This window comes from Ictalurus punctatus, chromosome 8, assembly GCF_001660625.3.
Source record: "Ictalurus punctatus breed USDA103 chromosome 8, Coco_2.0, whole genome shotgun sequence".
NCBI lineage: Eukaryota > Metazoa > Chordata > Actinopteri > Siluriformes > Ictaluridae > Ictalurus > Ictalurus punctatus.
Genome location: NC_030423.2, coordinates 25,300,228 through 25,325,321, shown reverse-complemented (window position 1 = coordinate 25,325,321; position 25,094 = coordinate 25,300,228). Strand labels below are relative to the sequence as shown.

Sequence of the window (25,094 nt, the reverse complement as noted above, 5' to 3'; positions counted from 1 at the left end):
CAGGGGTTGAACCTGAAGAAGAAACTGTTATATATCACATATACATCACAGTGAAATTCTTTTCTTTGCATACCCCAGCTGGTTGGAAAGCAGGGGTCAGAGCACAGGGTCATCCATGATATGACACCTCTGGAGCAGAGAGCGTTAAGGCCCTAAGGGCTGAACATTGTCAGCTTGGCAGTCCTGTGGCTTGAATCCCCAATCTTCTGATCAGTAACTCAGAGCCTTTACTGTTGAGTCACTTGATGTGGTCTTCTGTTGTTGTCGTCCATCCACTTCAACGTTCAGCGCGTAATGTTCTGAAATGCTTTTCTGCTCATCATGGTTGTAAAGCGTGGTTACTATAGCCTTCCTGTCATCTCAAACCAGTCTGACTTTTCTCAACAATGCATTTCCAGTTGCTACTGCATGTTTTATTGTTTTTCGCATCATTCTGTGTAAACTCTAGAGACTGTTATGTGTGAAAGATCCCAGAAGCTCTGTAGTTTCTGAAATACTCAAACCAGCCCTTTTCCCCATTCTGAGATTACCACTCTTTACATCCATGGTGAGCAGAAAAGCATTTCAAAACTCACAACACATTAGTGACACTTTGAGTGTCACTCATATCAGGCACAGAATCACAGAAACTTCACAACTGAAGACTGGGGGGAAAAATATCACCTGTTTTGGTTTTTCTCCCCAAACTTTAACTGTCCAGATCACACAAGCTCTTGACCTGTGTCTGTATGCAAGTGTTTGGACAATGGCATGAAAGTGCATGTGTGCGGGTGTTCCTAATAAAGTGGACGGTGAGTGTTAAAGGCAGTCATGGCTCTCCTCCACCGTTAGATGGCGCGCCTCGTCGCTTTTCCGGTGAAGAAACTTCTCTGTTGTTGTACATGAGAATGGCGACGCGTGCTAAAGCAGGTATAATAAACCTCTGATTATTATCTTGGTTTAGATTGTAGTTAAGGCATGCATCTTACAAAATATGGCAGTTTAACTGAGAAGAGATAAAAAACACAAGATAAGTGATGCATTTCGAAATCACACGGGGTTCATATCGTTCTATATCCATCTCGTGCAAAGTAGTACAAATGATATAAGACCATGTTTTATCTATCTTATAGAGTGCATTTAGTTCCAAACACTTTGATCTACGTGAAGAAGATTTGCACCTGAAGTTGGTCTTTTGAGCACGTGCTTACCTGAGCCATTTTAATTATGTAACATGCACGTGCATTTGCAGAATATCCTGAGTGCTGTGTAACTGGTCACGTGAGTCCTCAATAGTTAGAAATATTTAATAAGTAAATGTTAAAAATACTATTCTGCGTTGTGCTATGACTTAAATGAACACTAGAAAGATAGAATCTACTGAGTTTGCATGACTTGCATAAGATTAACAGGCCAGAGTGGCAAGATTTATTTAAAGGAAGTCCACCCTGAAACACACCTAAGTATCCTTATGATACATTGTGATGTGATTAGTGATTCTGGTGCTCGTTTGGTGGTTGGTGCTGTATTTGTGTTAATCCTGAGATGTTAGTAGTTGTCCAACACTTGCGTCAATATGTTTTTTATATGAGAAATGTTCATGCACAAGGAATAAGTCAGGTTTTGAACTTATCTCTGAAGAAACAAAAGAGCAAGAGCTTTTCTTTACTCACTCAACCATTTTTGTGAGATGTTCAGAGTCATATTAATGAGAAATCCAACATTATTCAAAGTCCCAGAATGCCATGCAAGCTATATGACACAGACGTATGATCTATGAGATGATGGGTGTGATGGTGTTGACTGGTATTTGCATGAAGCTTTGGAAGCTGATCTGTTTGAGCAAAGTGTATGCATGAGGAGGTGAAAGAACTGGACAGACTAAAGGACTAAAGTGCTGCTGCATCGCTCTGTTTAGGTAGAGATTAAGACATTGGCCTTATCACATGTCTCAAATTAGACACAATTAAGCATGCAGAAGCCATAATTTCATGCCTTGTGTATTGAACCTATTTGGGATTAAACTGTTGAAAGATGCATTGATGACCTCCAAGTCCCTCCAAAAGAGGGTTTAGGTAAATAAGTTTCTATTATTCTGACCACTGTACTGTGATTGGGGTAAAGTACACTACAGTCTCCATATACTTATACTATATTTTGTATGTGTGTATGTAGGTCGTGGGGCAAAGCGCAAGGCAGACGTGATTGCAGCGGCAGAGCCCGTGGCAAAGCAGGATAAAGGAAACAAGGGTGAACGGGAGGATGATGAAGGCCAGAGAGTAATCATCGAACACTGGTCAGTATACAGCGTAGAAGGAAAACCATTTGCTTTGTTGCTAATTTAAATCCTGGACGACTGATGGATTTTCCAACATGATTAAGGAACTGTTTAGAATTGATTGGTTTAGCAAAACTGAAGTCAAATTGAGTAACTTCTGTTGCACATGATTGTTTTTGAATATTACATGCCAGATGATTCCAGCAAAATGGAAAGAGTATACAGTTACAGAGAAGTGACCCAGGATGGGATTCTGATCCAGATCCATCCTTTAAAACCTGAACATAACTAGTATCTCAGTCAGAGTTAGATTTTTCTTTTTCTTTTTTCCCCTCGGTGATATCACATGTACACTCAAATCTGTTTTGATCCTGTTAGCAGGTGGTCTTAGTCTATAAATGTATTCATTTTACCTCTTTTTTTTTTTAAAACCACAGGAATCTTGCTAAGGTAGACTTACATAAAAGCTCAATTTTTGGGAATTCAGAATAGTCTTTTTTTTCTTTTTCTTTTTTTCTCTTTTTTTTCACGAGCTTGTATGTAAAATTGTTCTTGCAATGCTTGAAATTCTGCTTTTAACGGTATTCCTTGGTGGGAAGGGTGAGTGTTAATGTAAAACAATAATTTTGTCCTGTAAGGAAGTTTTGTTTACTTTTTAATATTAAAAATGTCAAAAGATAATATTTAAATGTGCATTTACTTGTCTGTATTCTCAGTGTTTAGTATGGTGTGGGTCTCTCTCTCTGTCTCTCTCAGTAAAAGCTGACGTGTGTATGGGCGGAATGCCGATGCTGTGCGTGAGGCTCTCCTCTCCGCACATCCTGAGCTTCATGTGGTGCTCAACCCCGAGAAGCCTCGACGCAACAGCTTTGAGGTCACTCTAATTGAGGGGAAGAAAGGTACTTTTACAGCCGAACACACAACAATAGTGTTAAATGCCAAAAATTACACGGAATGTAATTTTAAAAGACCCCAGTGAAATGTTTTTGTTTCTTTTTTTTTTAAAAGCTATTATAGTCTGATGTGCACTTACTAATAGTCATTAAGAACACCTTCAATACACTTAATTTTCTTTAAGTCTCTGTACCAAAAACTGAATAATTCAGTCAATAATTTGGCAAAGTTTAAGACTTGTGCATATAGTATAATGTTATGTGACAAAATTCAGAGAACACTGAAAGTTTTTATAGTCCATGCTTAAACAGCTCACACTTTATATACTTTACAGACTCTGCCCACACAGCATGTCATGAGCAGCTTTATTTGGAGGATCCATGTAAAAGCTCATTTTGTATAATCTTTCTCCCTGTATCTTTTCAGAGCTGGTGTTGTGGACTGGTCTCAAGAAAGGTCCTCCCCGTAAACTGAAGTTTCCAGAGCCTGCTGAGGTTGTAACTGCCCTGGAGGAGGCCCTAAAGAGCAAGTAGAAATTGTGAGGAAAGGTGTGAATTTTCGTGGATTTCAACATGGTGCTAATGAATGTTTGACACTTAATTAAAATGTCGTTAAAATTCAGATTCGTATTCTACTGCAAACTCTTTTCAGGACATGTAAATGACTACTAAATTAAATGTGTTTTTATCTTAACTTTCAGTTAATCGTCTTGAGTTTCTTGGATGCATAATGATGAGGATGGACCAAATGGATGACTTCCAGTCTGTTCTCTGATGTGTTTAGCATCCTAACCTGGATCATTGCTGCCTCCTTATGATCTTCTGTTTACTTCTTTTTGAGTTCACAAGCTGATGTGTGTTCTTTACTTTAACCGTGGTTATATTATTAGACGTTTCTGTAGACTTATGCTTCATTACTTCTTGGGAAATGGGTTTGGTACACTATGGCCAAAATTATGTGGACAGCAGACTATCACACCATCGTGTGATGTCCTTGTTAAACAACCGATTCCAGGTTTCTTTTCTTTTTCTGTTTATAATAAGCTCCACTCTGTGAAGGCTTTCCACTAGATTTTGGTGTATTGCTGTGGGAATTTGTGTTCATTCAGCTATATTAGTGAGGTCAGGCACTGATGTTTCGTGAGGAGGCCTGGGGTGCAGTTCATCCCACAGGTGTTGAGGTCGAGGTCAGGGCCCTGAACATCACTCAAGTTCTTCCGCTCCGACCTCAGCAAACCATGTCTCCATTTACCTCCTTTTGTGCACAGGGACATTGTCATGCTTTGGGATTGTCTCATTAGTTCTACTGAAGAGAAATTGTAATGCTACAGCATACAAAGCCACCTTATACAATCGTGTGCTTCAGACTTTGTACCAGCGTTTTGAGGAAGACCCACGTATGGGTGTGATGGTTAAGTATCCACATACTTTTGGCCATATAGTGTATGTTTGGCATATTAAAATCTGCTATAAACACCGTTTTGAATTCGTAAACGTCTACTGTTTTGTGTATAAAAGCGATTTTAAAAAAATTCTGTTTGTGTTTTTGTACTATTTCGCCTCTATTTTTCTTAAATTTTTCGACGTGAAGCTGCTTTGAACGAGTGCTTCACACTTGGGGGCGGGGCACCTGTCTAGTGCTTCCTTTACGTCATCACCATGCGACCGAGTTGCCCTGACGCTGGTGGATGATTTGAAAACACGAGGGATACATTTGGAGTTAATTTTTTTTTCTTTAAAAGTAAGCCAGTTTACCTGGGTTAAACACTCATATGAGTTTTTTTTAGTGGTTGAACGGATAACTTAAATAAAATAACGAAAAATCAAATAAATTAACCAAGCTGCTACTTTCTAGCACACCTCCATAGCTAACAGCTAACTCCTCCAAACGTATTTAATTCGATTTAATCAGTAGCCAGCGATTATTTCAGACAAATAATGTAAACTATAATAAGCCAGGATAGTAAGAATAACGTTAATTGTGCTTGTGGTTTGAATTTAAGCATGTATGGTAAGTGAGTGATTATACAATGGCTGGTTGGAAGTAGGTACACTTTGTTAAAGTTGGTTTAGAGAGAAATCGAGTTTAAGTGTCCCGTCGGTGTCCTGTCCTGTCCTCTCCCAGGCATGAGCACTGAAGCGCCCGAGAAAGCCGGTGACGAAGGCCCAAGCTCCGGAGGAGGCGCGGGGAGCGGCGGGGGTTCGCGCTTTGACCTGGAGAAGGAGACCGAGTTGCGGTTTGAGGTCGAGGCCGGAGAGCGGGTGCAGCTCGAACTGCTGTCCGGTTTGGCCGAGGTGTTCGGGTCCGAACTGAACCGGAACAAGAAGTACACATTCGGGCCTGGTTCGAAGATCGCTGTGTTCACGTGGCAGGGATGCAGCCTGTCACTCAGCGGCAAGACCGAGGTGAGGTGGTGGTCATGTGTTAATTTGCATATTCATGTAGTCGTCGTTTTTATTTGCATATCATAATGAATTAAGATTTTGAGAGAAATGGAATTGAATCTTAATAGAATGGAAAATAATCCATACCAGGGTGCTGTGATGTGGCACAATGTGAAGTGGAATGTTATTACCAACGCATAGTGAATTATTTTTGTTTAAAGGGATAGTTCGCCCAAAAATTAAAATTCCATCATCAGTTACTCAGCCTCATGGCGGTCCAAACCCATAAGACTTTCTTTCGTCTTTGGAACACAGACGAAGACATTTTAATGAAACGTGGTAGATTTCTGTCCCTTCAGTTTACATTCCAAGTAACCAAAACTTGCAAGCTCCAAAAAAGTTCGTAAAATGCATTGTAAAAGTGATCCATGGGACTCCAGTGGTTTAATCCCAGTTTTATGAAGTGATACAAATGCTTTGTGTGCGCAAAAAGAAAACTAAAGTTAAGTCTCGGTTAGCGAAATATCTTCGCGTCTGCGTGGATCTTGGACGCAGGCATGTTGTGTTGACGCTAGAGCGAGCAAAAAAACAAAAAGTCCTCTATGTCGAAATGTGCAGACATCTTTGTTGCAAAGATTGTTCTATGTGGCTCAGTTTGTGTACAACGTCCCTCTTTCTCTGCTGGAAACAGTGCGATGCTTTCGGGTCCCGTTGTATCACGTTCCAACGGGAAAGTTGGTTACTTGAACTGTAAAGGGAGGGACAGAAATCTCCCAGATTTCATTCAAATGATTTCATTTGTGTTCTGAAGATGAACGAACGTCTTGCCGGTTTGGAACGACATGAGGGTGAGTCATCGATGACAGAATTTTTATTTTTGGATGAACTATCCCTTTAACCACAAAGTGTGTAGTGTTTTATTTCAATTACAATGTTACTATTGATTACTATATTTAAATAATGAATGAATTATATGTCACACATTGGGGGGCACGGTGGCTTAGTGGTTAACATGTTTGCCTATCACCTCCTGGGGTTGGGGGTTCGAATCCCGCCTCCGCTCTGTGTGTGTGCAGTTTGCGTGTTCTCCCAGTGCTTTGGGGGTTTTCTCCACATACTCCGGTTTCCTCCCCCAGTCCAAAGACATGCACTGTAGGCTGACTGGTGTTTCCAAATTGTCCGTGGTGTGTGAATGTATATGCGATTGTGCCCTGCGATGGGTTGGCACCCCGTCCAGCATGTTCCCCACCTTGTGCCCAGAGTTCCATGGGATTCAAATTCATAAGCATGAGTATAAGCATTATGGTGGATGGATGGATGGACGGACAAGGTACATCACTGACGTTATAGCCACAATAAACAGTTGTACCCTCACCAGCATTCATCTCTCTCCTTCTTTCTCTCTCTCTGGTCACTGGGAAACATTGATGATCAGTGATTGGTCAGTGGGAAACAGCGATGATCAGTGATTGTCACAGTGTTTGGAAACATAGGCTCATATAAGCACAACGCAGTCAGGCTTTCCACACTTGTGGCGAGTCGACTGAACCTGCTCTCTCAACTGTAATGTAAGCTGGGGAGCTGAATCGAGTACCAGACAGTCAATAATGTCTGCTCAACAAACGTTTTGTCGCTAAGCAATAACAAGTCACCAAATCTAGCGGCAGAGTCTTTAAATTGGCAACACTGTGGCGATGATGTGACTGGATGTGTGAATGCATCGTATTGCATCACAGAAGCTCAGTAGACATTTTATCTGTATACAGGTTACATATGTATATTTCGTGGGTATGCAATTATAGGCTGTCTGCGCTGTACACAATATCAGCTGCCCTCAACCCAATCCATCAGTGGAAAGCCAACATTGTGACAAGCAGATGAAGCACCCACATAATATCTGGTCAAGAAGGTTCTAATGATGGTGTGTATGGTAGGTGTAATTAAGTTTGCCAATGAGTGTGAATACAAGGCAGCTGGCACCTAAGGTGTATGTCTGCATGTAACTGGTGACTCTTTCTATCTCTTTCACTGTATGCAGGTGGCTTATGTCTCCAAAGACACGCCTATGCTGTTGTATCTGAACACACACGCTGCATTGGAGCAAATGAGACGGCAGGCTGAGAGGGAAAACGAGAGAGGGCCAAGGGTACGTCACCTTTCACATCTCATTGTTCTGCATTTTAGTTACAGACGTGTAGTGATGGAAGAAAATTTGAATAACCACTCTGTGCATTTGTGTAGGTCATGGTGGTGGGGCCGACCGACGTGGGGAAATCCACAGTAAGTCGTCTGCTGCTGAACTACGCCGTGAGGCTGGGCAGGAGGCCCACGCTTGTGGAGCTGGACGTCGGCCAAAGCAGCGTAAGAGAATATGACCTAGGAAATTTATATAGTGTCCTCCGCTAATATTGGCACCCTTGGTAAATATGAGCAACGAAGGCTGTGAAACATTCTCGTTGTTGTTTGATCTTTTATTAAAAAAAATTTCACAAAAATACTCCGGTCTCATGGATATCAAACAATTGCAAACACGACACAGGTTTATCCCAAAAATATCTTTTTTATACATAGGTGTGCAACAATTATTGGCACCCTTTTAGACAATACTTTGTGCTACTTCCCTTTGCCAAGATAACAGCTCTGAGTCCTCCTATAATGCCTGATGAGGTTGGAGAATACATGGCAAGGGATCTGAGACCGTTCCTCCGTAGAGAATCTCTCCAGATCCTTCACATTTCGAGGTCCACACTGGTGGACTCCGCTCTTCAGTTCACGCCACAGGTTTTCTATGGGTCTCAGGTCAGGGGACTGGGATGGCCATGACAGGACCTTGATTTTGTGGTCAGTAAACCATTTTTGTGTTGATCTTGGATCAACATGTTTTGGATCATTGTCATGCTGGAAGATCCAACCACGACCCATTTTAAGCTTTCTAGCAGATGCAGTCAGGTTTTCATTTAATATCTGTTGTGTTTGCAATTGTTTGATATCCATAGGAGCAGAGTATTTTTGTGAATTTTTTTTAACAAAAGGTTCAAAGATAAAGACAATTTTTCACAGCCCTCTTTGCTCATATTTACCAAGGGTGCCAATATTAGTGAAGGGCACTGTATAGTCTATCATCAGAGTTTAATGAGACAACTGCTCGATGGATTGTCTACAGCCATTTTTGTCTACTAAAGGAAAAATGTTTCATGCTGTTTTATATTTTCAGGTTTCTGTTCCAGGGACAATGTCAGCGTTGTACATTGAGCGTCCAGCAGATGTCGAGGAAGGCTTCTCCGTCCAGGCTCCTCTAGTCTTCCACTTTGGCTCCACGACACCAGGGACCAATATCAAACTCTATAACAAGGTGAAGACACGTATCTGGGATATACCGTTGAGTTTAAATTGCTTGTTTTTGTTACATTTACAGCCTTTAGCAGACACTTTTATAAAGAGCGACTTAGAAGTGCTTTGGAGTCTCTATCAAAAACACATATTAGTTCTCTAGGTCAGTGGTTAAGAATACCATTGAGAACGTTTTTGTGAAAACCAGTAGTTTTAAATTATTGGCATTAATTAAAGAATATAAAAAAAAATAAAGAACTTGAGCCAACACAAGGGCATAAACGAAGACGAATGAAACAAATCGTTCAATTATGACAGAAGAAACGGTGGCGTGTAAGTGCTCACTTATTATCGTTAATATTTACATTTACAGTATTACATTTATCTCATTTATACAACTGGGCAGTTCAGGTTTTAAGCGACTTGCTCAGGGGCCCAACAGTGGCAGCTTGGCATTTGCTGGGATTTGAACCCATGACTTATTATTTAATATTTTTATTGCCATAGAAGTGAGTCAAAATAACTTCCATTTCTACCATTTAGCCTTTTACCGTCGTTTTTCATTTCGGGCTCCCAGCTGTCTGTACACTTGACCTTTTATGGAGTTTTGTGGGCGTCACTATATGCAAATGAGCTGTGTCAGGAACACGCTTTGCATGATACGGCCGATGAACGTGCTCACACGAGCACAAACAAATGCGTTTTCCGAAACTTATAAAACCGACAGAAAGTATTTGTACGGTTTAGCAGACCGTAAGCAAATGTTTATGTGCAACTTTAGCTAAAAGATTGATTGATGAGGCCTAATAAGGACTACCTGCTGATAGCGGTGCCAGTAAGATTTAGGCCTTGCTTCATCTCTACATGACTGATGCATCAGTGCTTTAGTCTTTTAGTCTGTCTAGTAGTAGCACAATGGAATGAAAGTCAAAAACCTAATCTGTTTTCATCCTGCAATCCCTCTAAATACTCTCTCTGTGTGTGCATGTAGCTGACGTCCTGCCTAGCGGAGGTGTTCTCACAGCGCTGTGAGGTGAACCGGAAAGCCAGCGTAGGAGGCTGCATCATCAACACGTGCGGCTGGGTGAAGGGTTCAGGATACCAGGCGCTGGTCCACTGCGCTTCAGCGTTCCAGGTGGACGTGGTGCTGGTCCTCGATCAGGAACGCCTGTACAACGAGCTCAAACGGGATCTGCCACACTTTGTCCGCGTGGTGCTGCTACCCAAGTCCGGCGGTGTGGTAGAACGCTCCAAAGACTGCAGGCGGGAGACACGTGACGATAAGATCCGCGAGTATTTTTATGGTTTCCGCAGCACCTCGTTCTACCCACATGCTTTCGACGTGCGCTTCTCAGATGTGCGCATCTACAAGATCGGAGCACCCTCCATTCCAGACTCGTGTCTGCCACTGGGCATGTCGCAAGATGACACGCAGCTGAAGCTGGTGCCAGTGAGCCCAGGGCGTGACCTGACCCATCACGTGCTGAGCGTTAGCTGCGTGGAGGACGACGCCGAGGCAGGGGAGAGCCGCAGCAGGGGGATTTTAGAGAGTCCGGTTTGTGGCTTCATCGTGGTTACGGCTGTGGACACTCAGGCTCAGGTGATGACCGTACTCGCTCCAGCACCCAGACCGCTGCCTCGACACACACTCCTCATCATGGACATTCGCTTCATAGACCTCAAATGAAGAAGTGGAGGGAAGGGTGGGGACGAGTGTGTGTGGGGGGGGGGGCATGCTGGGAAAAACAGGAATGTGGAAATGGAGTGAGATTATCATCTGTACATGAACTGAAGTGGGATCAGCAGATGGAAAGATCACTGTGCCCTTATTTTACCAGTGCTTATTCTTCCTCATATTGATTTTTATTCCTCTCATTTTATTGGTCCCTACTTTCTCTCACCCTCATTTTCTCTCTTTCTGCTTTTTCCACATTTTCTCCATGTCTCTCGTTTTTCTTTTTTTTCTTTTTTCTTTTTAATCTCTTTCACGCTTTATTTCTTTGTACATCCCATCAGTTTCCTTTCGTAATCATTTCTTCTCACTCTTCCTTTCTTTCTCACGTTTTTTCTTTTTTCTCATTCTTTCCCCATTCTTTCATTCTTTTTCTTTCCTTAGTTTGTTCTTTCTTTCATTGTCATTTTTCTTGATGTCTCTTCTTTTACCTCATTTCTGTCTTTATTTATTTCCATTCTTGTCTTTCGTTCTCACATTTCCCTTCATTTCTCACATTTTCTTTCATTTTTAATCTAACCTTTTCTTTAATTTTTTGTTTTTCTTTCTTTCTTTCTTCATCCCATTTCTCTTTCATTCTCTCCCACCTTTCGCATCATTTCTTTCTCTCTTCTTTCTTTCTTTCTTTCTTTCTTTCATTCATTCTTGTCTTGTCTCAGATATATTTTATTTGATAAAGTATCTTGGACAGATGTTTCTAATAAACGTGTTGAACTGATTTGCCTTGTTCTTATGTAAAATAAACAAATAAATGAATAAACCTGCCGTTTGTTCACTTTAACTGACAGAGTGGTGTTTTACAAGAAATCCTTGTTTCCTTTTCAAGTTTAAATGTAAAGCTTTGGTGTTTTATTGGCTCTTCATGGTGATCAGAGTGTGGAAATGTGGTGAAGACAGGAGTGTGTGTTATTTTACACCTGAACCGATGGGAAGTTGAGGCGGTAAGGAGTTAACTCAGGGGAGCGGGCATCAGAGACGTTTACACACACACACACTCACACACACACACACGCTGGAGCTTTCACGCTATTCCCTCACACACCATCCAGGTACGTTATAATCACTTTATAATGCTTACAGAAGGTATCGATTTGTCAGGGAAAGCAGTAAACTCCACTATACTCTCTGGACTGACATTACAGCGATAAGTCTCGGCACTGCAGATGTAACATTAGCTAGCTGGCTAATCCTCTAACCTGAAATGTTTAGTGTTTTGTTTTGGACATAAACTCGTGAGGTGACGCGTAGAAAACACGTCGAAGACCTGCTCAAGCTTAAGCTACTTTACTACACGGATGAAAACAACAAGAGGATTTAAGCGTCCGTCTGTCAGTCGCTAAACTAGCTGGCTGAAACTAGCTAGCCGAGTCAGAAATATTGGCCTACGCTGAAAGACCTTAAGCTCTAACTCTTAGCTCCGAATAAAGCCCTGCTGGACACACTGAAACCGTAAGATGAATCAAATCTTGTCTTGTGTGTAGATATATATATATGTATATATTTGGAACGTTTCCCTTGTTCCCCCCCCGTCTTTCTCCTAGACAATTCATTTTTCTGAGGTGTCCCAGCTAGCTAGTTTAGCTCGTAGTATCAGGCCGTTTCTTTCCGCTGTGTTTCGACAAACTTTTTGCTATCTCTTTCTCTTTCAATGTCTTTCCTTTTTTTGTCTCTTTTTTTTCACGCACTTCACGTGTACGAGAACCATTTAAAAAAAAAAAAGTGTTTTCTGAAGGGTTAGACTTTGAAAGAAACTCCGTGTGGTGTGTTAAAATGCTTTGTTTACAGGACTGGGGATTAGTTTGAGAAGATTAGCATCACTTCAGCTTCCCTTCAACCCAGAACCATAAACACACACACACACACACACACACCCATCGAACATGTAATTAATAAGACTTAATGCTGTAAAGTGAACGTCTGTTCATTCTTATATTGAATTAATACTTATTTGACACCATGTCAGCTTTGTTTTAATGGATAAATTAGTCTTTCTACCACCACTTTTGTGGTTCTACAAACAGGATTCATTCACTTTCGTTGGAAAGAAGTGTGTTACAGACTGTAATTGATCAACTCAACCTACCCTGTACTTCATTCTGTATGTATAAAGTTACAGAAAATAGCCCAGTATGTTGATTTGTACAGTGAATGATGCGTTGATACGAGTGTATCGGGTACAGAAGGTTTTCAGACATGGCTGAGAAACATGGTCCTAACCAGAAATATACATCTCGACCCGTCATGATCGATTAAGAATGCCTTCACACGGTATGATTTTCAGCACAAATCCAACATGGTTTAGAAGAAATTCTTTGGTCGTGAGTTGAGAACGTTAACGGCTTGATTCAGTGCCGAAGAGTGGCGGAGTTCTGAACAGAAAAGCGTTAGGAGATTGCGACTTCGAACCTCAGCGCAGAGAGCAAAATTAGTCGTCCTGTCGAATTAGGAGGGACGGTATGCTCTTTCCTGTCAATCATGGCGAACCTAGCCAATCGTACGCGTCTGTGAGCTCGTGTATGTGGAAGAGGGTAAACGGCAATTTCCTCAGGTCGTATTCTTTAAGAAAAAACTCAACCAATCAGCATGTTCGGCGCCCAAGTCCCACCCCAGAATGTTCCTGGCTTTTAAAAAAGTACCACCTCTCGCGGTGGGATAAATATTGTACCCGGAATGTAATTTAGACCCTGGTCCCTGTGGTCAAAATGCGCAGAGTACCTTGAAAAGTCCCTATTTCCTGGCGAAAGTTCCTGTGGTGGGAAAGCGGTAAGAGTGTGTATGCGTGAGGCGTAAGTGTGAAGCAGCGACAGTTCAGACAGACGTCGTCGCCGTCTCAGAGGAGGCTTCACGTTAGGTCTCAGCCTACCCGCTCGATAGAGAAGCGTTCAGGTGCGTCTCAGTCGGCTCGGTAGTTCAGCAGTCAGGACACTGATCAGAGACTCGGCCGTTTTAAGGGCCATCTCGATCGGCGAATTTTTTTTCCCGATACACCACAAAAAGCAGGGATCTCATGTCAGTATGCACGGTACGCGAGTCAAACAATCCCATGATGCAACAGGACCGTTACGGATGAGCTCAGAAGAAAAAAACGCCTAAGACAGCGTTGGCTATTTTTAAGTATTAAACTTTTGGTTAAACAGGACTTGTTTAACAATACCCGAATAAATTAACTTGTTTAAGCGTTTTGTCTTCATGATGACGTCGAAGGTCACATGACAACGCTAACATGGTGAAACGCAAGCAAAACGTTTTAACTGAAAACGTTTCTCATTACGCGACGAGCCATTTATTTGCAGGTTTATCATTCGAGGATGTTCGTCATACGTTCTCACATGGTCCAAACGTTCTCATACTGCGTGACAAATAATAATCCTATAATAGACCAAATCAAGGATTTACACAGACTGTGAAGTGCTGTCGTGCCTAATCGGATGCTGATTAGGTTTGTGTAGATACGTAGGTGTTTTAAATCCAAAATAGTGTCGCTGTGCTTGATACACTCGTACCAGAGGCAATACAGACAGCAGCTGTTAAGCCAGTGATAACATCTAGAGGTGTAGAGCGGGGTAAATGTTCGTGCGTAACTGTGTACATGTATACATACGGTACGTTTTCCTGTTTCGGTGAACAGCTTGACGTCATTTAGTGACCGCGCCGTAGGAACGCGCATCGACGGCATCAAGACGAATGCGAGTGAAATAAACAGAGTGTCACATGGTCACACCCTTTTTCTGGTGAGTCAGACGTGACAGTAGGAAGAAGGCGAACTATCAGGTTTCAACACGTCGTGCACACACACACACACACACGGATGCCAGGGCTGTTCCTTTCTCACATTCGAAAATTGCGAAATGCTTCTGACCAAGTTTGAGCATGAAACAAACAGTGGGTTATTATATTATTATTATTATTATTATTATTATTATTATTATTAATATTATTTAATACCACAGCGCTGTGGAATTTCGAAGGTGTTGATTAATGTTCTGTGTCAGCAGCCCTGTATCAGAGTAATAGGTTTATATCTGCGCTTGTTTTAATATGGTATGGTTTCTATAGTAACAACACATTTAGAGGAACTCGTACGGCGTATGAACTAGGTACTACTCTGAGACTGTCGATGATTTTTTAATTTATATTTTTTTCTGTAAGGAGCTGTTTATTTCGCGTTAATGGAAGGAGTCTCGGCACTTTGTAACCGTTAGTAGGTTTTCCTCTATGGAACAGAGGAATTGGAGCTTTTTCTGTTTGTTTACTTGTTAACTTCATGAGAGAGAGAGAGAGAGAGAAAAGGCTGGTGAGGGAACGTCTTTGGTATAAGAGGAATAAAGCACATCAGGAGGATGGTGTTATAGGAAAATAAAGCATGCAAATAAAAAAATCATCACAACAGCCTGTCATGGATTATTTTCCCGTAACGGCACACTGCTACGTCTTTTATTCCTTATTTATGATCATTTTATTAACGTGTCACTTTTCTTTGCTTCTCACAGGTTGGACCTGCGGCCCGCTTGTAGGACGACGAGAGGAGAGAGGGGGGGGGAAAGGGGGGGAGCCGTTCCGGAAATGCTCATAAACTCCATTCTTTTTTGTTTCCCGTAAAACAAAGAGAGGCCTGATGGCTCGCAAAACAGAGCTAGAATGCTTTTGGACTCGCACGGGCACCATGACGTACGCACTCGCCCCAGTGGAGACACACACAGGCGAGGGAGTCGCGTGCGTACGTACAGCCCTCTGAAGGACTCCGGACCTCGCCGTCTTCATATGGATACTGACGTACTCGAGCGCTCGCGATATTTCTATACAAAGAGACCATTTTTTGTTTTTTCCCCCAGAAGTATGAGCTGTCATTTAGGCCAGAAGACCACAAGAGCTCCATTTCCGTCCGTGTTCATAATTACGGTCTTTTATTAGACGGACCGTCCCAGCGGGGCGCCGGGGCTCCTGCAGAGTCTGTGGCAGATTTTTCATTCCATTGTTTCCTTTTCTGTTCAACTCATTATTTCCACGCACGCACGCACCCCTCCGTCGTTCCTACCTCGCGTTCGACTCGTGCGTTCGCGTTCGCATTCCCTCGTAACTTGAGTACTTAGAACCGTATGCCTTGTTCTTGAGAAAGAGTACTGTAAAGTCAGTTAACTGAGCTTCCTGCATCAGCGGCTGCTTTGATTCAGCCTCTCCTTTACTCGCTGAAACACAGGGCTTAGAAACGATTTGCACTAAAAGAGCTTTCACTCGAATATTATTATTATTATTATTATTATTATTATTATTGTTTTTCTTTCTTTTTTCCAAATCGTATCACATTCAAGCCATATACGTATATGTATATTTTCGGAGGAAAATGTCAATCTATTTTTATCACGGTTTCGTTAGATCATAAATTGTGTATGTATTTTTTTATGTATAAGCACACCTGCACTGTGTTCGTCTGTGCGAGTGTTCACGAAATGGTTCTGGATGCGTGCACCTTGAATTTTTGAAGCTTTAAATTTTTTATGATGTTGTTATTCCTGTTGTTTTCCACCTGAAGTTACTATAAAAGTTGCTTTTACAATGACGACACTTTCCTCCTGTAGCCCGGCAAGCGGACCACGAACGCTCGTTTTCTGACCCCTCCCACCCGCTTTTAGCTTTCCATTTTCTCCCCAATGCCTGTGGGTCTCGGTGTGGGCGGGGCTCTTGGAGACCCCTCCCCTTCCCGGCGCTTTCGTCCCAGTCGCTATGTGCCCGTATCCGCGGCGACAGTCTTCCTCGTTGGGGCTACGACGCTTTTCCTGTGCTTCACGTAAGTCTCTGAGTTTTACATTCATGACGTTAACGTGGGGGGAAAAGTGTGACCGTAGCGTCCGTCTTTCTCTGATCGTAGTTGTCCTTGGCTGGCCGAACGTTTCTCTTCTTCCATTCCTGTCTACAACGCCGTGGTCTTCCTCTTCACCCTGGCCAACTTTTGCATGGCTACGTTTATGGACCCAGGCATCTTCCCCAGAGGTACAAACTCGTGTTTGTTCAATATTAATTAAAGAAAGAATACATATAACTTTTTTTCCCTTTTTTAATAACTAGTTGTTGTTATTTGAAGAGCTCCTGGTTATTGTGTGTGTGTGTGTCACACAGCGGAGGAGGACGAAGATAAGGAGGATGATTTCCGGGCTCCTCTCTATAAGACAGTGGAGGTGAGGGGCATTCAGGTGCGCATGAAATGGTGTTCCACGTGCCGCTTCTACAGACCGCCCCGATGCTCACACTGCTCCGTGTGTGACAACTGTGTCGAGGTACACGCACTTTCACCTTCGCATTCTGCTACGCACTTTATCGCGTTGTATCCCTATACGTCTGTTTAATATTTATAGGAGTTTGACCATCACTGTCCGTGGGTGAATAACTGCATCGGGAGGCGGAACTATCGCTATTTCTTCCTGTTCCTTTTATCTCTCACTGCACACATAATGGGAGTGTTTGGATTCAGCTTGCTGTACATCCTGTATCACACCGAACAGCTGGATGAAGTGCACTCTGGAGTTACGTATCCTTTTAACTCGAGGCGTCAGCGAGTCGTATTTGGCGTCTGAGGCAGCAGAGCTACGGTTCTCCAGTTTACTTTTGAGTTGCCATGTCGCTGAGCTAAATGCAGGAACTCAAATGCTTGCTAGCTAAATTAAAAGCAGGAACTGAAACGCTTGCTAGCTAAATTAAAAGCAGGAACTGAAACGCTTGCTAGCTAAATGCAGGAACTGAAATGCTTGCTAGCTAAATTAAATGCAGGAACTGAAATGCTTGCTAGCTAAATTAAATGCAGGAACTGAAATGCTTGCTAGCTAAATTAAAAGCAGGAACTGAAACGCTTGCTAGCTAAATTAAAAGCAGGAACTGAAACGCTTGCTAGCTAAATGCAGGAACTGAAATGCTTGCTAGCTAAATTAAATGCAGGAACTGAAATGCTTGCTAGCTAAATTAAATGCAGGAACTGAAATGCTTGCTAGCTAAATGCAGGAACTGAAACGCTTACTAGCTAAATTAAATGCAGGAACCGAAACGCTTGCTAGCTAAATTAAATGCAGGAACTAAATTGCTTGCCAGCTAAATTAAATGCAGGAACTGAAACGCTTGCTAACTAAATTAAATGCAAGAACTAAATTGCTTGCTAGCTAAATTAAAAGCAGGAACTGAAACGCTTGCTAGCTAAATTAAAAGCAGGAACTGAAACGCTTGCTAGCTAAATTAAATGCAGGAACTGAAATGCTTGCTAGCTAAATTAAATGCAGGAACTGAAATGCTTGCTAGCTAAATTAAATGCAGGAACTGAAATGCTTGCTAGCTAAATGCAGGAACTGAAACGCTTGCTAGCTAAGCTAAATGCAGGAACTGAAACGCTTGCTAGCTAAGCTAAATGCAGGAACTGAAACGCTTGCTAGCTAAATTAAAGCAGGAACTGAAACAATTGCTAGCTAAATTAAGTGCAGGAACTAAAACAACACCAAAAGATAAAATCAGCACTGATTCCTCCAAAGGAAAAGATCTGATTCAATTTGATTTTATTTGTGTAGCTCTTTTAACAGTATATTTAGGGTATATTTCATTCAAATTCCAGTTTTTGACACCGTGATAACACCATCACTGAACTGAACAAACCGTTTTATTTATAACAATTTTGTCAATTTCACTTCCTCCTTGCATACAAAACAAAAATAAACTCTTATTCATACACCATTAAATAAGTTTCTGATAGAGTGCAAAAAATAAAAATAGTGTTGTTGTAGTGTTTTTTTTTTAAATAAAAGCTTCGATAAGGTAAACAGATTACATGACTCTGTGAGTTTGTCTATTTCTTAGCGCCAAGCTGCTTAAACTACATATCAAGCGTTTATATAACACATCTAATTTGTGCATAAATGGCTATGTTAAACAAAGATTAATTAAACCAAAGCAAGTATACTTTACCTGCGCACACCGTGGTTGACTCGTCTCCCCTCGGATTCAGTGCTGCAATCGAGGTCCTGCGCGCAATTCTCAAAACGCCCACAAGACGGCGCTATTTATCGGTGGATCCGTTATTACAAACCCGATATCCGATTATGGAACAATGCTTAAATATCGGAAAAGAATATCAGTAAAACCGATTAACGGTCGATCTCTAATAAAGTCCGACGCAAACGAACTATGCACACATTTACAGAGTAAATAGTAAATAATACAGAGTGTAGTTTATTGCAGTATTCCTGCACAGTTAGTCTCCATCAGCACTTTCTTAAATGTTGCCCGGGAAAATAGTTTTCTATTTGAACTCTGCATAGTAATTTAAGAAATGATGATTATAAGTTCTTAACACAGTCCTCAGTATGGCAGTGATGTGTATCGCAGGTCTGTTCTTTATCCCAGTAGCAGGACTCACTGGCTTCCACATTGTGCTGGTAGCCAGAGGAAGAACAACAAACGAGCAGGTGGGTGTGTGTGTGTGTGTGTGTGTGTGTGTTCATATGTGTGAAGATTTAGGCGGTATGAATATTATGCATGTGTTGGTAGTCGAAACCTGTAAAGTATTTTTTTTGTCATTTCCCCCCACTCTTTTCAGGTTACAGGGAAGTTCAGAGGGGGCGTTAACCCATTCACACACGGATGTTGTAAAAACATCTCGCATGTGCTCTGTAGCTCCCAAGCTCCAAGGTTTATACGCTTATTTATTTTGTACAGTTCTATAAATGTATTTTATCTTATGTAGTATCGATCTTGAGGAGAGTGTGTTTGTGTGTGTAGGTACCTCGGGAGGTTGAGGGAATCCCAGGCCCTTCAGGTTCAGCCTCCATTTCTGCGGCCTCAACTTTCCGAAGCACAGCTCGCTGCTAAAGTCCTGGACAACGGGATCCAACAGGTATGTACTTTACCCATCAAAAGTTTGTGGACTCTCGACTGGCTGTCTGGCTGTTCTCTTCTGACCTCTCTCATGAGCAAGGCCTATCTGCCTGTACACAACTGCCTCTCTGGGTGTTTTGTTTTGGGTTGTTTTTCAGTGCGAACTTTAGATACTGTTGTGCATGAGTTTATGGCTGGTGAATGTAGATTTTTTGAGGGTTTTAGCCTATTAAATATTACCGCAGTGTGTCATACCTCATCTGAGAGATCTTGTTAACGTGATCAGCGTTTCGTTTTACGCACGAATAAAGTTGTGTGTGTGTGTGTTCTAGTCTAAGAGCAGTCTGGAGGCCATGGAAAGTCAGTCTACAGACATTGAGGCGCCTCCACCTCCCAAACCAGAGCACAGATACCAAGGGCTGCCTCACACACACAACGAAGGTCAGTACTGTAACCGCACCGTTACAGTCTGGATCCTTATCCAGTAATAAAATTCAATCTGTGAATTAGGGTCTCACATCATTTTATGTATGTTTCTTTTTATATTTAAATATATATATATATATATATATATATATATATATATATATATATATATATATATATATATATATATATATATATGTATGTGTGTGTGTGTGTGTGTGTGTGTGTGTATATATATATGTATATGTATATATGTATGTATGTGTATATACGTGTATATATGTTATTTCCCTCATGTTGGTTTCAATATCTTCCAATCAGAGAGCAGTCTCCTGAGTGAAGCTCCACCCACACCTGCATTATATAAATATCGGCCGTCCTATAGCAGTCCGGGAAAAAACCACACGAATTCCACACACAAGGTAGGAAAGTGTGCAGATGTGAACTGACTCTCTCACTCACTCTCACTCACTCACTCTCACTCACACACACACACACACACACACACACACTGACTCTTCATGTCTTTGTGTTTGTTTTTGTTTTATCTCCTAATGAATCTGTGGCTAACCGTCATCGAGTAAGTTGTAGCTGTGTGCGTGTGTGTGCTGCTGTGTGTGCTGCTGTGTGTGCTGCTGTGTGTGTGTGTGTTGTGTTGTGTTGTTTTGCTCTGTGGTTATATTTGTGTCATGCTGTGCCAATGCCTATGAACATGTTTCTTTAAGTCTTTAGGGTCGGGTTCTGCTTTTCTTCTCCTGCCCCTTTGGTTAACATGATGTGAAACCAAAACATTGTAAAAGAACAAAATTTCAACTCTTGATGTTAGAATTTCCCGAAACGATTCTGTCGTCGTCTTACAGACAGGATGTGGGAGAACATGTCTCTTCCTCTCCGCTTTACGTCTGCAGTTCTGTATCATGCTTACAAAGCATTTTTAGGCTTTAAGGCGATGTACTGCTCGCACGCTGCCGAATAACGGACATCAGGCGGCACGAAAACACTGAACGCGTGCACAAGATGGCCGCTAAGCCGTGTTATATCTTTACTTTCACAGGTATGAACAAATAAACCGGGTTAATTGTAATCGCTGGCTGTGATTGTGCTTTGATTAGCAGGGTTCACTTCCATGTGATTATATACAAACACACACACACAAACAGTAGCACAGGATTATTTCTTCAATAACAATAGTCATGATTTCACCCAAATTCCACACATTAAATCCATTCAGATTAATGGATTCAAACGTATTGTTTCTTACGTCGATATTTTCCACATTGCGTCCTTTATAACTTCAATCTATCGCTTGCCTTTGTAGTTTTCCTCGCACACAATTAAAACAGTATCTTGACCCCTTTCTGTCGTGTCCCGTCTCATTTATACTACGACCACTACTAGTGTGAATCCATTAGGTTTGGGTTTAGTGTTTGTTCCTGTTTCACATCATGTTTAAACCTCCCCCGTGTTGCTGCTGCTGTTTGGAGCGTTTGGTACACTGTCTCCTTCTGTGTGTCTTTCTCTCAGATGAATCGGGGGGACAGTGTGACAGAGTCGCCCTCCGTCCCCTTGTCAACCGGGCACGCCAGCTATCGCTCGGAGCCCAGTCTTTCGGGCCGGGGGATTGCTGGGTGGCGACCAGGAGGGGGAGGGGAGGGAGGCAGAGCAGGCTCGGGGGGACTGGGTGGGCCCTCTGCTCTCGGAGGGCGGTCTTATCCTTCCTTCACTGACACGCTCCTACACTCTGCGGTGGTTTCGTGCTCCTCCAGCATCCGCTCTGCTCAGACCCACAATGCACTGGGGCCACTGCTGTCTGAGGGCACGACCTCTACCAGCTATAAAAGCTTGGCCAATCAGACACGGAACGGCAGCCTGTCCTACGACAGTCTCCTGACGCCCTCGGAGAGTCCGGAGTTCGAATCGGCCGCTCCCGAGCTGTCCCCGCCCAGGCCGGCACCCCCGCGCTCGCTCGGTTCTACTCCTGCAGCTCCGCCCCTCATGGGTTATACCTCACCGTTCTTGTCTGCTCAGCAGAGGGAGGGCTCGCTCCAAGCCTGCCCTGCTCCTCTGAGACCCTCCCCCAACAGACCTTTCCTGCGCCCCACGAGCCCGCCCCCTTCCCGAGCTCCGCCCCTGTCTCCTCGCGCTTGCTCTTTGGGTTCACCGTCTCCTGGCCCCGCCCCAGGAATCACGCCTTTGGGCAAATCGTTATCCTACACAGGTGGAGCGGAGTTACGGCAATGCCCAAATAACACAGGGGGTGGGACTTCCACGTCAAAGTGAGTAATGCCCACAGATAATGCCGTTCCATTTTTCTGATCTAACCCACCCCCCCTTCCCCCCACATCGTCTCTCCTTTAATGATGGTAAAGTTCTGTGTCCCTGCTGAGGTTTGGTGCTCTGTGTTTTTTGGGTTAATCTCTCTCTCTTTTTGATCAGTAATGTGATATCTTTCTTGCTACATATTATTTCCACTCTTCTGCTGCCTCTTCTTCGTTTGCCTGTGTGTCTGCCATGGTCTTGTCCTACCATTCCCTTTTCCTCCTTTATTTTTTATCTGCCTGCTCTTTTCCGATCTTCCTCTCTTCCTGCCTCTTCCTCACTTCTCCTGCCTTGTGACCATTAAGGATGACTCGGTGTCTGTGCTAAGGTTTGTCTCTCTTTGTTCATTCTGTATGTGTGTGACTATAAACATGTGTGCGTGTGTGTGTGTGTGTGTGTAAATTTTTATGATAAAACATGCATGTTTCAATCCCATCCTGCATGTATGATACCCACTGTTGTAATGGGGAAAAGGCAAAACATTGGGGAAACTTAATATTGGGTTAGGTAGAAGAATTGTATATTTTTTTCCTTTGAACTATTATCTTGGAGAAAGAAAAAAAAAAGCTGAATTTTTAATGCTTTAATACTGTTAATGACTCTAGTGTACTACGCAAGTATTCACTCTCCCTTCAGTATTATGGACTGTTTTATGGTGATGTATAAACACTACAACATGTGGGAAAAGATCAAGGGGTGTGAATACTTGTTCAAGGCACTGTAATTGAATATCATGAAATGATGAGCACGATGTATCACCGAGCCCTTGCTCTTAAACTTACACTGACACAACAACGTGTTGTTGTTGTTGTTGTTTGTTTTTTTTACTTTACTTATGCTTCTCTCTCTCTCTCTCTCTCTCTCTCTCTCTCTCTCTCTCTCTCTCTCTCTCTCTCTCTCTTTCCGTTCAATCATCCAGCTCTAGGCAGAGACTGACCAATCACAGCACCCACGCGCACAAACCAAGCGGTGGCGTGAAGAAAGTGAGCGGCGTCGGAGGAACAACCTATGAGATTTCAGTATGAGTGTTTCGTTTTTGTTTTGTTTTTTTAAACGACACACAGGATTCACTCGCGTCTTCTGTCACGAGGACGACCAGAGAGCAGATCATCCATGTAAGCAAAAAAATAGTAAATAAAAATCTAAATACAAAGACGACACGAAGGAAGAAGGGGGAAAAAAAAAAGATCGGAAAACAAATAAACTCATCGTTGATCCAGCTTTGGAGGAAGAACGCTTAAAACGTGGATTAGTGAATAAAGAGCCTGGCTCGAGTTTCTGAGACTTGCGTATAATGCTACATGAATGTCCATGTTTTTTTTTGTTTTTTTTTAAACATATTTAAAGAGTCGTTTAACATCCACGAAGGCTGTTCAATCCAGACCGGAGTTGCTAACCTTGCTGTACGAACGATCGCTCACAGACTCCAGTGGAAATCAAAATCACAAGTTGTTTTCCCTTCGTACTCTGGACTTTAATTTTCTTTGTATTTTTTTATTTTATTTTTGTTTCTTCTCCTAATTTTATTTTATACAGGTACTGATACAGTATATTGTAAGATTTATTGAATATGAAATAGGAATGCCAATAATAGTAGCACGTAGGCACTGCTTTTTTTTTTTTTTTTTTTTTTTTTTTTTTTTGCTGTTGGATATAATAGACGGCTGCATCAGCCAATCAGAACCCGAGTTCACAGCCAAAGAGACAAGTGTAGTCAGGGACGTGCTTTTGACAGACAGCACACTGGGCAAATACAAGTGAATGTAACATCTGAATTATTTACAGCACAAAATGTTTTGTGATGGGGGGGAAAAAAACCATCTGGATGCTGTACGAGATATTTTGTGCAAGATAAAAGGTTCCTTTTGGTTCTTATTTGTCTTATCAATCAGGAAGGAGCCATTTCAAAATCGTTTGCCAGAGTAGAGCGCTCTGGTCCCGAGTTCATACATGCTGGGTGCCCAGTACGCCACTGAGACGGGGGAACGCTTCATGTTCTTATTTTATAGTGAGTGGTTACAGTTCAGAGCTGGAGTATGAGATGTTTTCTGACCATCATCACTTTGAGGTTTGCAAGCTGAATTGCTCTGTGTGTGTGTGTGTGTGTGTGTGTGTGTGTGAGTGAGTGAATGAGCATGAGAAAATAGCAGAGAAACAATTGTTGATGTCTCAAACTATTCTACTAGAGCACATTCCAGCTTTGAATCTCTTCAGAGACTCTGCTAAGTGTGTGTGTGTGTGTGTGTGTGTGTGTGTGAGCGAGAGGCGAAAACAGGACATGTAAGCGTGACATTTAATTTTAGCTTTGAGGTCTGAAGACCAGTGACCGGTCAGTGTAACGTAAACGAGCTTATGCAGTGACACACACAAGTATTTTTTACTAAAAACCTTTTCTCATTTCCACCATGGCCTTATGAAGCCTTTTTAACTGTACTTTATCTGCACGATTTAACAGGACAAGAGGATTAAGTTCAAACGGTGGAGGGTTTTTTTTCTTCTTTTTCTACCTGTCCTTATTCCTTTAATGCGGGTGACACTGGCTCACGTGAGCCGACACATTTCCAACAGAACAATAAATAATATTGCTACACTGAAATTATACTGTTTCGCTTCTTTAAAATACAGAATGAACATATACATTCGAATGTAAAGCACTGATTCTTCCACGTGTATAATTAAAGGTGTAGTTTGTAATATTTTTTAAAGAGTTTTTTTTTTTTATTAATGGTGTAAGGGAATAAAACAAGACGGGGCATGCTGTTGTAGGACAAGTATCAACAAAGGGGAGGCGTGGCATTGCTACTAATATGCGGAAGTTGTTTTGCTATTTTACTATAACATCACATCCTGATGGGGAAAGGTTGTTTTATTCCTCTTATACCACAGCAATAAAGGTAACTTTGAA

At 42.1% G+C, this 25,094-nt stretch overlaps 3 protein-coding genes across 7 annotated transcripts; all 3 read left to right on the top strand.

Moving 5' to 3' along the window:
• Positions 1-822: 822 nt before the first annotated feature.
• Positions 823-4,695, top strand: selenoh (selenoprotein H). Of its 2 annotated transcripts, none has more exons than XM_017473786.3 (5): positions 823-909; positions 2,155-2,275; positions 3,014-3,156; positions 3,578-3,689; positions 3,852-4,695. In XM_017473786.3, exons 1-4 carry the CDS (start codon positions 882-884, stop codon positions 3,682-3,684), a joined length of 399 nt encoding a protein of 132 aa, XP_017329275.1. In that variant the 5' UTR covers positions 823-881; the 3' UTR covers positions 3,685-3,689; positions 3,852-4,695. The 2 variants fall into 2 exon arrangements, with proteins under 2 accessions (XP_017329275.1, XP_017329274.1); XM_017473785.3 differs by having other exon boundaries at positions 3,578-3,699.
• Positions 4,696-4,805: 110 nt separating this feature from the next.
• clp1 (cleavage factor polyribonucleotide kinase subunit 1) lies at positions 4,806-11,378 on the top strand. Of its 2 annotated transcripts, none has more exons than XM_017473784.2 (6): positions 4,806-4,891; positions 5,276-5,556; positions 7,574-7,681; positions 7,777-7,896; positions 8,750-8,887; positions 9,857-11,378. In XM_017473784.2, exons 2-6 carry the CDS (start codon positions 5,278-5,280, stop codon positions 10,550-10,552), a joined length of 1,341 nt encoding a protein of 446 aa, XP_017329273.1. In that variant the 5' UTR covers positions 4,806-4,891; positions 5,276-5,277; the 3' UTR covers positions 10,553-11,378. The 2 variants fall into 2 exon arrangements, with proteins under 2 accessions (XP_017329273.1, XP_017329272.1); XM_017473783.3 differs by lacking the exon at positions 4,806-4,891 and adding an exon at positions 4,917-5,161.
• A 128-nt stretch (positions 11,379-11,506) lies between these two features.
• On the top strand, positions 11,507-24,785 carry zdhhc5b (zinc finger DHHC-type palmitoyltransferase 5b). Of its 3 annotated transcripts, none has more exons than XM_017473777.3 (12): positions 11,507-11,646; positions 15,088-16,382; positions 16,464-16,585; positions 16,712-16,869; positions 16,948-17,120; positions 18,933-19,035; positions 19,167-19,258; positions 19,349-19,463; positions 19,777-19,885; positions 20,192-20,292; positions 21,395-22,146; positions 23,109-24,785. In XM_017473777.3, the coding sequence occupies exons 2-12, from the start codon at positions 16,246-16,248 to the stop codon at positions 23,212-23,214; spliced, it is 1,968 nt and encodes a 655-aa protein (XP_017329266.1). In that variant the 5' UTR covers positions 11,507-11,646; positions 15,088-16,245; the 3' UTR covers positions 23,215-24,785. The 3 variants fall into 3 exon arrangements, with proteins under 3 accessions (XP_017329266.1, XP_017329267.1, XP_053538214.1); XM_017473778.3 differs by having other exon boundaries at positions 11,524-12,046; XM_053682239.1 differs by lacking the exon at positions 11,507-11,646 and adding an exon at positions 14,362-14,479.
• Positions 24,786-25,094: the final 309 nt, after the last annotated feature.

Bases quoted from the DNA above. Each gene is read 5' to 3' on its own strand.
- zdhhc5b (XM_017473777.3), top strand. From the start codon at position 16,246: ATGCCTGTGGGTCTCGGTGTGGGCGGGGCTCTTGGAGACCCCTCCCCT. The intron at 16,383-16,463 runs GTAAGTCTCTGA...CTCTGATCGTAG, and splicing joins ACGCTTTTCCTGTGCTTCAC to TTGTCCTTGGCTGGCCGAAC. The intron at 19,464-19,776 runs GTATGTACTTTA...TGTGTGTTCTAG, and splicing joins TGGACAACGGGATCCAACAG to TCTAAGAGCAGTCTGGAGGC.
- clp1 (XM_017473783.3), top strand. The intron at 7,682-7,776 runs GTACGTCACCTT...GCATTTGTGTAG, and splicing joins AAAACGAGAGAGGGCCAAGG to GTCATGGTGGTGGGGCCGAC. The intron at 7,897-8,749 runs GTAAGAGAATAT...TTATATTTTCAG, and splicing joins TGGACGTCGGCCAAAGCAGC to GTTTCTGTTCCAGGGACAAT.